Source organism: Oncorhynchus keta, chromosome 11, assembly GCF_023373465.1.
Source record: "Oncorhynchus keta strain PuntledgeMale-10-30-2019 chromosome 11, Oket_V2, whole genome shotgun sequence".
Lineage (NCBI taxonomy): Eukaryota > Metazoa > Chordata > Actinopteri > Salmoniformes > Salmonidae > Oncorhynchus > Oncorhynchus keta.
In genome coordinates this window covers 43,835,652-43,848,107 of record NC_068431.1, presented here as the reverse complement: position 1 = coordinate 43,848,107, position 12,456 = coordinate 43,835,652, and the positions used below count along the sequence as shown (strand labels likewise).

General features: G+C 44.8%; 1 protein-coding gene across 4 annotated transcripts in view; it reads left to right on the top strand.

Annotated features, from left to right (window-relative positions):
* LOC118390302 (protocadherin-1-like) overlaps positions 1–12,456 on the top strand; it is a 99,246-nt gene that overhangs the window by 12,723 nt on the left and 74,067 nt on the right. Inside the window, exons 3-5 of one of the 4 annotated variants that reach the window (XR_008060592.1) lie at positions 269–2,452; positions 4,018–4,125; positions 4,610–4,636. Coding sequence is in view for 3 of the 4 variants with exons in the window: in XM_035780739.2 (XP_035636632.1) it covers positions 269–2,452; positions 8,082–8,285 (2,388 nt within the window). In the remaining variant the exon portion in view is untranslated. Of the gene's footprint in view, positions 1–268; positions 2,453–4,017; positions 4,763–8,081; positions 8,473–12,456 lie in introns of those variants that run through there. The other 3 variants (XM_035780739.2, XM_052457264.1, XM_035780738.2) reach the window with 3 other exon arrangements.

Sequence of the window (12,456 nt, the reverse complement as noted above, 5' to 3'; positions counted from 1 at the left end):
CAGTTTCTAAGTCAAATAAACCCTCGGTGTACATTTATTTTCATTACACATGCGTCTCTCTGAAGCTAGGATGGTGTGTTTTCATATTATTGCAAGATATGTTTATAATATGCACATTTAGACTCCCTTGCTTATCGCCCTCTTGATGTAAACTAACTTCAATGACATTTGGGCTGTAAACCTAACCCCCTTACCCATATGCTAACATAATCCCTGAATTCCTACCCTGATTCCAACCTCTAACCTAATCCCTTGTCTCTGATTGCAGGTGAAAGCCAATGACTCTGACATGGGCCCCAATGGAGAGATAGAATACACACTACACCAGGCATTAGACCCAGTGCCAAAACTCCTGCGAATTGATCGCTCCACTGGCATCATCTATGTCAAAGGGCCCTTGGATCGGGAAGAAATCAGCGATTTGACATTCTACGTAGTGGCCAGGGACAAAGGTCCCCAACCCAAAAGCTCCAAGACCTTTGTGACAATCCAGGTGACTGACCAGAACGACAATTCCCCTGCTGTGGAGATCCGTGGGATCGGCCTGGTGACCCACAGTGACGGGGTGGCCAACATATCAGAGGACATGCCAGTGGGCACAGCGGTGGCCCTTGTCCAGGTGTCTGACAGGGATGAGGGGGAGAATGCAGTGGTCACCTGTGTGGTGGCGGGGGACGTGCCGTTCCAGCTGCGCCCGGCCAGTGACTCGTCCACTAACAAGAGGAAGTATTTTCTGCAGACTACAACCCCCTTGGACTATGAGAGGGTCAGGGAATACCGTGTGGAGATTGTGGCTGTTGACTCTGGCAACCCAGCTCTTTCTAGTACTAACTCATTGAAGGTGCAGGTGACTGATGTTAATGACAACTCCCCAGTGTTTTCCCCAAACCTGTTTGAGGTTGCCTTTGCAGAGGAGAACCAGCCAGGGGACAAGGTTGTGGACGTGGTTGCCACGGACGCTGATAGCGGAACTAACGCCGAGCTGGTCTACAGCATCGTAGCAGACACATCTACCAGGGGCCTGTTTGAGATTGACCCCGATTCAGGGGAGGTGAGGGCACGGAGCTCACTGGACAGAGAGCATAAAGAACGCTATGAGTTCCGGGTCACTGCGTCTGATAAAGGTTCGCCCAGTCACAGAGGAACAGCCACGGTCGTGGTCAAGGTGCTGGACCGCAATGACAACGACCCCAAGTTCATGCTAAGTGGCTACAGCTTCTCTGTTCTGGAGAACATGCCCCCACTCAGCGCCGTTGGCATGGTGACTGTGCTGGACATGGACCAGGGAGAGAATGCCAGAGTGCAGCTCTCTGTGGAGCCAGACGTAGGGAAGTTTGTGATTCAGAATGGAACAGGAACCATCCTGTCCAGCATCTCCTTTGACCGGGAGAAGGAGAGCAGCTACACCTTCCGTCTGAAGGCCGTAGACGGGGGAGAGCCTCCCAGGTCCTCCTATGTAGGCGTTACCATCAATGTCCTGGATGAAAACGACAATGATCCTGTGGTCACCAAGCCCTCCAACTCCTCCTTCAGACTCCTGTCCCCTCTAGCTGCCCCAGAAAGCCCTGTGGAGCTAGTGGAGGCTGAAGACCTGGACACTGGGCCCAATGCAGAGCTGGTCTTCAGCATCACTGGAGGAAACCCTTATGACCTCTTCAGCATCTCCTCCACTACTGGGGAGATCACCCTGGCCAAGGAGCTGACCCGGAAACATGGTGGGCTCCATCGCCTGGTGGTGAGGGTGAGTGATGCGGGCAAACCCGCACGCCACGCCACTGCCATGGTGCACATCTACGTCAATGAGACCATTGCTAACGTCACCCTGGTGGAAGCACTGGTGGGACACAGTCTCTACACCCCTCTGGAGACAGACATTGCTGGTGACCCTGACTACGGCCTGGCGGCCCAGCGCAGTAACATTGTGTATGGAAGCCTGGCGGGAGTGGCAGGCGTTGTCATGGTGATCGTAGTGGTGGTGTTTATCCGCCACCGCATTCAGCGGGAGACGAAGAGCGGCTACCAGGCTGGCAAGAAGGAGACCAAGGACCTTTACGCCCCTAAGCAGGGGCCAAAGAATGGCAAAGGCAAGAGGGGAAGGAAAGGAAAGCCCTCCAAGTCCCCCAAGCCCTTGGGAGAGGAGGAGGAGGTCAGTCTCCAGAAGAGTCTCAAGTTCAACCTGGATGGGGTCAACGACAGCCCCAGGATCCACCTGCCCCTGACATATCCCCCAGGCAGCCCTGACCTTGGCAGACACTACCGCTCCAACTCTCCCCTACCATCCATCCAGCTGCAGGCCCAGTCTCCGTCGGCCTCCCAGAAGCACCAGGCAGTCCAGGACCTCCCTGCAACCAACACCTTCGTAGGGACTGGAGGAGATGACAATTCAACAGGCTCAGACCAGTACTCGGATTATAGCTACAAGGCCAGCCAGCCAAAGTACAACAGCAAGCAGGTAAGAGCCAGAGCTTCGAAAGCAAAACAATAACTTGTTTAAATTGCCTGTGACAAAGGTAGGAGGTGGTGTGTTATTAGTGGAGTGGCTGTGATATTTAAGGCTATGTTGGAAATTCCACCCCAAAAACAATCAAGCAGCCGTTTCAGAATGCTGTTGGCTACCTGCTTTTCATCGCCTGATTTAAACACACAATCAGTAACTAAAAAAGGCTTTAGTAATTAGGAAAACTTCCATCCACTTGGAGGGAGAAAGGGCACATGGGAGTAATAAGAAACTGCTTTTGGTCTCCTCTTTTACCGGGGTGGAGACGAGTCTCCTTCCCCTTCTCCCCCCCCCACTTCCCCCTCTTCCCATGGGTTCATTAATCTAGCTGGTGAACGGAGGAGGTGAGGTATATGGCAAGGTTCATGTCTGAGTGACTTACTCTTACACTTCTGCTTGACCTCACGCCCTGTGGTCCATACAGGTCACATGCTCTTATCTTCTCACTGCACTGCACTCCACTTCACTTGGCTTGGCTCTAACCCTTCTACCATTGCCATGGAAACAGAAATATTAATAGGCTCAGAGAGGATTAGAATGCAAAAATAAATTAGGGAGAGTATGTCTGTATGTCTCTGTGCATATATGCGTGCTTGCTTGAATGACTGATTGTGTGCCCGTGTGTGTGTGTGTATCTACAAGTGTCTATTAGCTTAACCTGACCTGCGCGGTACAATATGTTCATGAAATTATCCTATTATTCAAGGAAATTGTGTGACTGGGCTCTGAATATGTGTGGGACACTTTGAGGATAAGGAAGCTTATCTCCAGAACCCAGTCAGTCACCACTGGTTGGCTAGTGGCTGGTGGGTAATTTCACCAGATGTTGCCTGACAGCTTGGACAATTGCGAGCCCCTGTGGGTTCAGAGAGTCAGTAGTGTGTACAGTCACCACTGTCTCAGTGATGGACAGCATATACGAGCAAAGTGACAATGAACTGTAGCCCTGCAGTGGGTTTGCATGTTTGGGTCTATGTGAGTAAGTCTGTGTTTCCAGGTGGGCTTTGTGCTTGGGTTGTATTTGAGGACATACATGTCTAATCTAGCTATATGCTACTGCTAGTGTCTGTGCTGTGTGCACCTGTGCATCAAGCTAGCCTCCTCACCTCTCTCTGTTTGCGTTTCTCTGCATGAGTGTGTAAAGTGTTTCAAAACATGTGTGAATTGATGGAAAGGTGCCGCAAAAACACGGACAGATGTTAAAACTCATGTGACATACCTCAGCAGATGTTACCTCATGTATGGCATCCCCCCTCACATCAGGAAGAACAGATTGACCAAAATAAATAATAAAGTTGCTGCCTATTGGAGTGACAGATGTGGAGTGGAGAGCTTACTCTAGTCAACCATGCTGGTCGAAACAATGACTCACATTTTCAGTGGGGATGTGCTCAGGTGTCTGTGACTAGAACTGAGCTTCTCAATGATTCTTGGCAGTGCTGAATGTAAACACACTGGTGCTACCATTCGCTGTCAGCACATATTCATATCTCTGGCAGTTTCACCTCTTTTCTTTATAGACCTAGCTCCAATAACTGGATGTGGGAGTGTGTTTCTCAATATGCATACTACCATGCTCTGAGCATGAAAATTGGAGCACGGGAGTGTCGTAGTATGTCCAAATCAAGGTACAGTATGCTAAACGGAGCACGACTAGCACTTCTCTAATGCGTACTCCGTTTCTACATATTTTGCAGCATGCATCAATTCAAGCTTCAACAGAAAGTATGCACAGAAAAATTACGCAACCAAGTAAAAAAGGCCGGACATTATTTGAGCTGAAGTGAGAGACTTCGGAATGAAATGTTGCCTATTCACATCTCATATGATGCCTGACACATTATCTTGATACCTGCCTACAATAGCTATGGACTTGTGTAAATTGCAAGCCCATAGTAAGTCAATAGGGCTAACTGACTAGCTACTACTGTTAGCTAGCCAAATAGCCACAAAGAATTATTAGCTAGCTAGCTACCCATGAAGAATCTACCCATTCATTTTAGGTCCTGTTTGCCTGTTAAACTATATTAGCTACATTAGTTAGCTACATTATTATGATTCACATATAGCTAGCTGATAGTTAAACTTTTGCTTTGTGTATATCTTGTTTAGTCTCTATTGCGATTGTCCTGGCTGGAAGAAGGTTCAGTGAATGGGTAAGTCCATAGTAAATCAATAGGGCTAGCTAGCTAGCCACTAAGAATTGGCAGCGAGCTACCCACAAATAATGTACATCTAACTTGCATAACATACGTTTTAGGTAATCTGTGACGGTTTAACTAGCTGGCTAGCTAGATTATTACGATTCACATAGAGCTAGCAGATAATTATGGAGTAAAATATTTGCTTTGTGATATGTTGTTTTTTCCCTATTGTTGCCATTGTCCTGGCTGGAAGAAGGTTCAGTGAATGGGGAGATGCAGCGAGAGTGTGAGTGCTTTACAAATGTAATGTTTTATGCATTCTCCACACTCTTATCCTCACAAGAACGTACTCAAGAGAACATCCTTGGAGAATGCACTTACAGCATGAGAATGTGGAGTAGGGTAGTATGCATATTGAAAAACACCGGTAGTGCACAAAACATTAGGAATGTAGACTGACCAGGTGAAAGCTATCATCCCTTATTGATGTCACTTGTTAAATCCACTTCAATCAATGTAGATGAAGGGGAGGAGACAGGTTAAAGAGGGATTTTGAAGCCTTAAGAGAATTGAGACAGTTTCCCGTGTGTATGAGGAATGGTCCACCACCCAAAGGACATCCAGCCAACTTGACACACCTGTGGGAAGCATTGGAGTCAACATGGGCAAGCATCTCTGTGGAACGCTTCCAGCACTGTGTAGAGTCCATGCCCCAACAAATTGAGGCTGTTCTGAGGGCAAAAGGGGGTGCAACTCAATATTAGGAAGGTATTCTTAATGTTTGTACAATCAGTGATCAAGTAAACAACCACTTAATTTCCCAGTGGCGTGATCTGGTCTGGACAGAGCTGTATGAAGCCTATGGCTATGTCCCCAATCCAAAGGCAGCTGCCTGATTCCTACCTGCCTCACCTACCTTTGTAGGTAGCACTTTTCCAGTAGGCAACTGCTGATTGGGATGGGATTCTAAGGCAGCATCCGCTAGACATTTAGTTACATTGTAGTCACTGTAGCACCGTGAGCAACTAGTGCTAGCAATTCAGTGAACAACTATCCCAAAATGGAAATATCTGACACAAATTAAAAAGTAAACAAGTTACAAAATGTATCTCCTCAGTGCCAGTTCATGAATTAAGTTGACACCAACCAGAATACTTAGCCTACAGTATAGGGTCCTCCTCTAGCATATTGCTTGGTCTGCAGCTCCATCTTTGTGGAATGTGGACATGACAGGTAAGCTTGCATGCATGATACAAACTACAGTTTTTTGAGATAGCTAAGCTATTTTACTGACTGTTTAAGAATGATTAATAGCCAGAATAGTAATGTTTCACTGTGAAGCTATTACTGCGTTAGAGCTGCTAATGTTTTATTCTAATGAGTAGGCTTGCATTGTGATTCCTAAACTATCACACCCGCACATATTGTTAAATGACTCTGATCTCAAGAACAAATGATTTTATATTTGTTGATAACTAATATTGAAAGGTGATATGATGCAATCTAACTAGATTAGAAAGCTACTTCATCCGAAGGTTAGCTAAATGCATTGGATACCCAAAAAATATAATGGCATGTGATAAAGGATAACATGTCCAATATAATTATATAAATGCATATCAAACAGGAATATACAGTGCATTTGGAAAGTATTCAGACCTCTTGACTTTTTCCACCTTTTGTTAGATTACAGCCTTATTGGAACATTGATTAAATTGTTTTTTCCCCCTCACCAATCTACAAAACATACCCCATAATAACAAAGCAAAAACTGTTTTTTAGAAATGCTTGCAAATATATTACAAATAAAAAACTGAAGTATCACATTTACATAAGTTTTCAGACCCTTTACTCAGTACTTTGTTGAAGCACCTTTGGCAGCGATTACAGCCTCGAGTCTTCTTGGGTATGATACCACAAAGCTTGACACACCTGTATTTGGGGAGTTTCTTCCATTCTTCTCTGCAGATCCTCGCAAGCTCTGTCAGGTTGGATGGGGACCGTCGCTGCACGTTCGGAGCCTTGTCCCGAAGCCACTCCTGCATTGTCATGGCTGTGTGCTTCGGGTCGTTGTCCTGTTGGAAGGTGAACCGTCGCCCCAGTCTGAGTTCCTGAGCGCTCTGGTTCAGGTTTTCATCAAGGATCTCTATACTTTGCTCTATTCATCTTTCCCTCGATCCTGACTAGTCTCCCAGTCCTTGCCGCTGAAAAACATCCCCACAGCATTGTGCTGCAACCACCATGCTTCACTGTAGGGATGGTGCCAGGTTTCCTCCAGACGTGGCGCTTGGCATTCAGGCCAAAGAGTTCAATCTTGGTTTCATCAGACCAGACAATGTTGTTTCTCATGGTCTGAGAGTCTTTAGGTGCCTTTTGACAACTCCAAGCGGGCTGTCGTTCCTTTTACTGATGAGTGGCTTCCATCTGGCCACTCTACCATAAAGGCCTGATTGGTGGAGTGCTGCAGAGATGGTTCTCCCATCTCCACAGAGGAACTCTGGAGCTCTGTCAGAGTGACTGTCATGTTCTTGGTCACCTCCCTGACCAAGGCCCTTCTGCGCTGATTGCTCAGTTTGGCCGGGAGGCCAGCTCTAGGAAGAGTCTTGCGGTTCAAAACGTTTTCTGTTTTTAAGAATTATGGAGTTAAATGTGTTCTTGGGACCTTCAATGCTTCAGAAATGTTTTGGTACTCTTCCCCAGATCTGTGCCTCCAACACGATCCTCAGAGCTCAGAGTCTCAGAGCTCTATGCACAATTCCTTCGACCTCATGGCTTGGTTTTTGCTCTGACATGCATTGTCAACTGTGGGGACCTTATATAGACAGGTGTGTGCCTTTCCAAATCATGTCCAATCAATTGAATTTACAACAGCTGGACTCCAATCAAATTGTAGTAATAACTCAAGGATGATCAATGGAAACAGGATCCACTTGAGCTCCATTTCAAAGGGTCTGAATACTTATGCAAACAAGGTAGTTCGCTTCTAGGAAACATTTATAAAAACCTGTTTTTGCTTTGTCATTATGCGGTATTGTGTGTAGGTTGACAAGGAACATGTTTTCTTTAATCAATTTTAGAATAAGGCAATCAATTGAATTTACCCCAGGTAAACCCCAATCAAGTTAAATGTGAACAGTGTAACGTAAACAGGATGCACCTGAGCTCAATTTCAATTCTCATAGTAAAGAGTCTGAATACTTATGTAAATAAAGTATATCTGTATAATGTTTAATACATTTGGAAAATTTTCAAAATACTTATTTTCACTTTGTCGTTATTAGGTATCGTGTGTAGATTGATGAGGATTTTTTATTTATTTAATCAGTTTTAGAATAAGTTTGTAACGTAAAGAAAATATGGAAAAAGTACTTTCCAAATGCACAGTATATTCAATTAAATGAATGCAGCATTGTAATATTATGGATGTCTTTCTCTTGCAGAGGATTAGTCAGATGAACTGCAGTCACCAGATGCCCAAGACTCCAAACATGTGGAGACATCAGCACTTGTCATTTTCAATAAATGTTTACATTTGCATTGGTTTTCCTGTATCTGTGGATGAGTCCTTAAAACACATGCCATTGTACAAAAGAAGCAATTCCCAAGTGAGGGACATCAATGAGATGAACTTCCAACATACATAAGCTTGTTCAATACATGAGGGCACATTTTGTCACGACAACCATAGGTTTTTGTTTTTATAGACAGGCCAGGAGTTTACAGTTTTTTTTGTTTTTATATACAGACGAGGAGTTTTCAGGTTTTTGTTCCCTAGCCCTTCACTAACCTATGTCAACTAATTGTGGTCTACATTGGAAACTTGCACACGGTGCATACCCCTGGGACAGAACATCACATCTGTATTTTAGAATGAGCTTCAAAAGTTTCAATTTCCTGACAAATCTGCATGCTAAACCATAACATGGGTGAATCTATTTATCTCTAACATTGTGATGGTGCACACTCCTGAATAAAATCCTGGAATATGGTGATTATCCTGTTTGCTGAGAGGTTCCAGACAAATTATTTACATCTGTAGGGTGTCAGGGCGGGATGTCCTTCAAACCCGGAACAAGCAGAGACAAGGGGGGAGAAAATAACCTCACGGCTCAGATTTCAGTGCTGGTTCAAGTTGCTGAAGCAACAACTACCGTTATTAATGTGCAATAGTTTTGTTAACAGTTTTGCATATTTTTTAAGCTTGATCAAGTTGTTTACACTAAGAGTAGAATAACTTAGCCTCTAGTGTAAACTAGTAACACCAACCCAATGGGGCAACAAAATAGGGGAAGGGAAAGTGACGAGAAAAAGTTAGCTAACGTTAGGTAAACAGACACTGTATGCAGCTTGCTAGCAAAACAGAGTCATCAACGGAATGCACAAATGATTTGGCTGGCTAACAAGCATAGTTTGAACAGAACACAGCTGGCTGCATTTCCTATCGTTTTCATCAGATGTTGTTAATAAAATGTCTTATCTCCAAACAAGTCCAGAAACGTTTTCTCCTGCCAAGCCATTGCAATGTGGTGCCCACTTTAGTCCCTGAAAACAGATGGGAAAACATTATTTGCTGCATGTCTTCAGCTGGCTAGAAAGTTCACCAATTCATTATTTAAAAACTGGGTCTTCACAATTGACGCAATGCTCAATCTATGATTAGGCCTAGTTAGTTTACATGTTCACCTCTAAACAACCGATAAACAGGACGAAATCAACTACTAGCTAGCCATTGCTTCCGGCGTGTTGGCAATGGGCTGATAAACACCAGTTGATAAACATCATATGAAAGTGATCTGTTGATCATTTTAACAACATGTTGATGTTAAATAAACATTATACTTACATTAAGTTATTCCTTATTCTTCTGAGAAATGTTTTCCCAAGTGGGGACAACATTTGGGGAATTTTGGGATGCTGCCTTCAAAATCACCCCAATGAAGGCACCTTAGAAGGCAGCATTTTAAGTTACTTTCGGATTGGTACATGCCAATTTTGATGTCCTGCCTAGAAATTCTGCCTCAAAGGGCAGCATTCTTGTCGATTGGGACACAACCTATACAGCTTACGTGTGTTTGTGTAAGTGATTGAGCTTGACGTTAAGGCAAGGAGGGGTCACGAGGTTGGGTTCAGGGATGCATTTATAGGTTTTCCCAACGGGTTCTCCCTCACTCTGAATGTGTGAAATTATATGATGGTTGCCGGGGAGACCATTAGCTTACGTTGAGCCCAGTGTTGATAATTAGCCCATTCAGGCCAAAGATTGGACACCTTTTTACATAGCATTTTAATGATGTGTCCCTCCTCCTTAGGAGAGAAAGAACCAGTGTGAGAGATATTAGCACACAGTGAAAGATCAAGGGAAAGGCCTTCCCAGTTCATTTTTAAGTGGGCGTGATGAGCGCTTGTGAAGCCGTAAATCTGTACTTAAATTAAATCCACACAATTAAAATGCCTTATTAGTCAGAGATAGCTGAGTGTTGTCCCCCTGTGGGGCTCCGCCTTCATCTCGGCACTGCAGTGGGCAGCTAGCTAACTCCATCTCCAGCCAACCTGAAGGATTCTCACAGAGGATTCAGGGCTAGCCTTAATTAACCCTACTTCATTGTTCAACTGGCCATACACTGGATGAACTCTAGGCATCCCTGTGAGCTGGGATTAACCCAATTTGGGTTCGCTATCTGAGAGGTGCAGAGATGCATTTCAGGGGGCGAGGCCACAAGCAGAATCTCCTCATCTCCACAGATGGTTTACAACACGGTCATGCCTAATACTCTGTTTCTTGCTGTCTTCCTGAGACCTCAGAAATCCTCAGATCAGAGCACATCCATGATGTATTTAATTGCAGTCGTTCTCTCACTCTCTTCTGCTTATTCTCTCTCTGCTTTTCTCTCCTCTAACTATTTCTCTCTTGATCCATCCATCTGGAAGTCACCCTTATCAGACACATAGTCACACACCCACGCTCAGACACATGGTGCAGATTCATCTTCTACTATCTGATTCAGAACACTCCAGACACTTCCCACTCACATCCTCTGTAGCAGAACTTAGTCAGGGAACAACGTAGAATTAGGAGGAAGTATTTGGTAGCAGACGAAGACCCGCCTTCACCCTGAGGGGAACAACCGCAATTATCTGCAAATATTTTGTTCGTAGATACTGGAGAGACATGTCCCACTGAGGGAAATCCACCATGTAATGACTAATTCTAATACACCTGGAGCTACAGCAAGCCTCCCACTGGGGTGATAGAGTCAACACAGTGAGGACAAGGAAGACAGCCGAGAAGCAAACAACTTCAATTAGCACACTGGCTCTAATGAAAGTGGGGGTCTTTGAACCAGGACAAAGGGATTGATTTCATTGGCATAGGATTTTTAGACAGTAGTCTAGGTTTTCCATCTGAGATTGCCTGGCCTGGCCTTGCATTAAGGGATTAGCAAGTGTGCAACCTCTCTGAGATGGACTTGTCTGGGCTGGGTGGACTCTGAGACGGTATGTTGGGTGTGAATGGTGAGAATGTAAAGTGAAATCACAGTGCACTCTGCGCTGCCGCTGTGTTGAAGTGGGCAATTTAAAGCTAACTTTCCCTTGATTACCTGTTAAAAGAGATTACAGCTGGAGACCAAGTGAGACACTCGGGGCACATTCAATCCAAACCAAACCCACAGGCTAGCTAGAGCAAACCTACAGATGGGTTGCCATATAACATATACAGTGGGGCAAAAAAGTATTTAGTCAGCTGCCAATTGTGCAAGTTCTCCCACTTAAAAAGATGAGAGAGGCCTGTAAGTTCCATCATAGGTACACTTCAACCATAACAGACAAAATTAGAAAAAAAATCCAGAAAATCACATTGTAGGATTTTTTATGAATTTATTTGCAAATTATGGTGGAAAATAAGTATTTGGTCAATAACAAAAGTTTAGCTCAATACTTAGTTATATATGCTTTGTTGGCAATGACTGAGGTCAAACGTGTTCTGCAAGTCTTCACAAGGTTTTCACACACTGTTTCTGGTATTTTGGCCCATTCCTCCATGCAGATCTCCTCTAGAGCAGTGATGTTTTGGGGCTGTTGCTGGGCAACACGGACTTTCAACTCCCTCCAAAGATTTTCTATGGGGTTGAGATCTGGAGACTGGCTAGGCCACTCCAGGACCTTGAAATGCTTCTTACGAAGCCACTCCTTCATTGCCCGGGCGGTGTGTTTGGGATCATTGTCATGCTGAAAGACCCAGCCACGTTTCATCTTCAATGCCCTTGCTGATGGAAGGAGGTTTTCACTCAAAATCTCACGATACATGGCCCCATTCTTTCCTTTACACGGATCAGTCGTCCTGGTCCCTTTGCAGAAAAACAGCCCCAAAGCATGATGTTTCCACCCCCATGCTTCACAGTAGGTATGGTGTTCTTTGTCCTCCAAACACGACGAGTTGAGTTTTTACCAAAAAGTTATATTTTGGTTTCATCTGACCATATGACATTCTCCCAATCTTCTTCTGGATCATCCAAATGCTCTCTAGCAAACTTTAGACGGGCCTGGACATGTACTGGCTTAAGCAGGGGGACACGTCTGGCACTGCAGGATTTGAGTCCCTGGCGGCGTAGTGTGTTACTGATGGTAGACTTTGTTACTTTGGCCCCAGCTCTCTGCAGGTCATTCACTAGGTCCCCCCCGTGTGATTCTGGGATTTTTGCTCACCGTTCTTGTGATCATTTTGACCCCACGGGGTGAGATCTTGCGTGGAGCCCCATATCGAGGGAGATTATCAGTGGTCTTGTATGTCTTCCATTTCCTAATAATTGCTCCCAC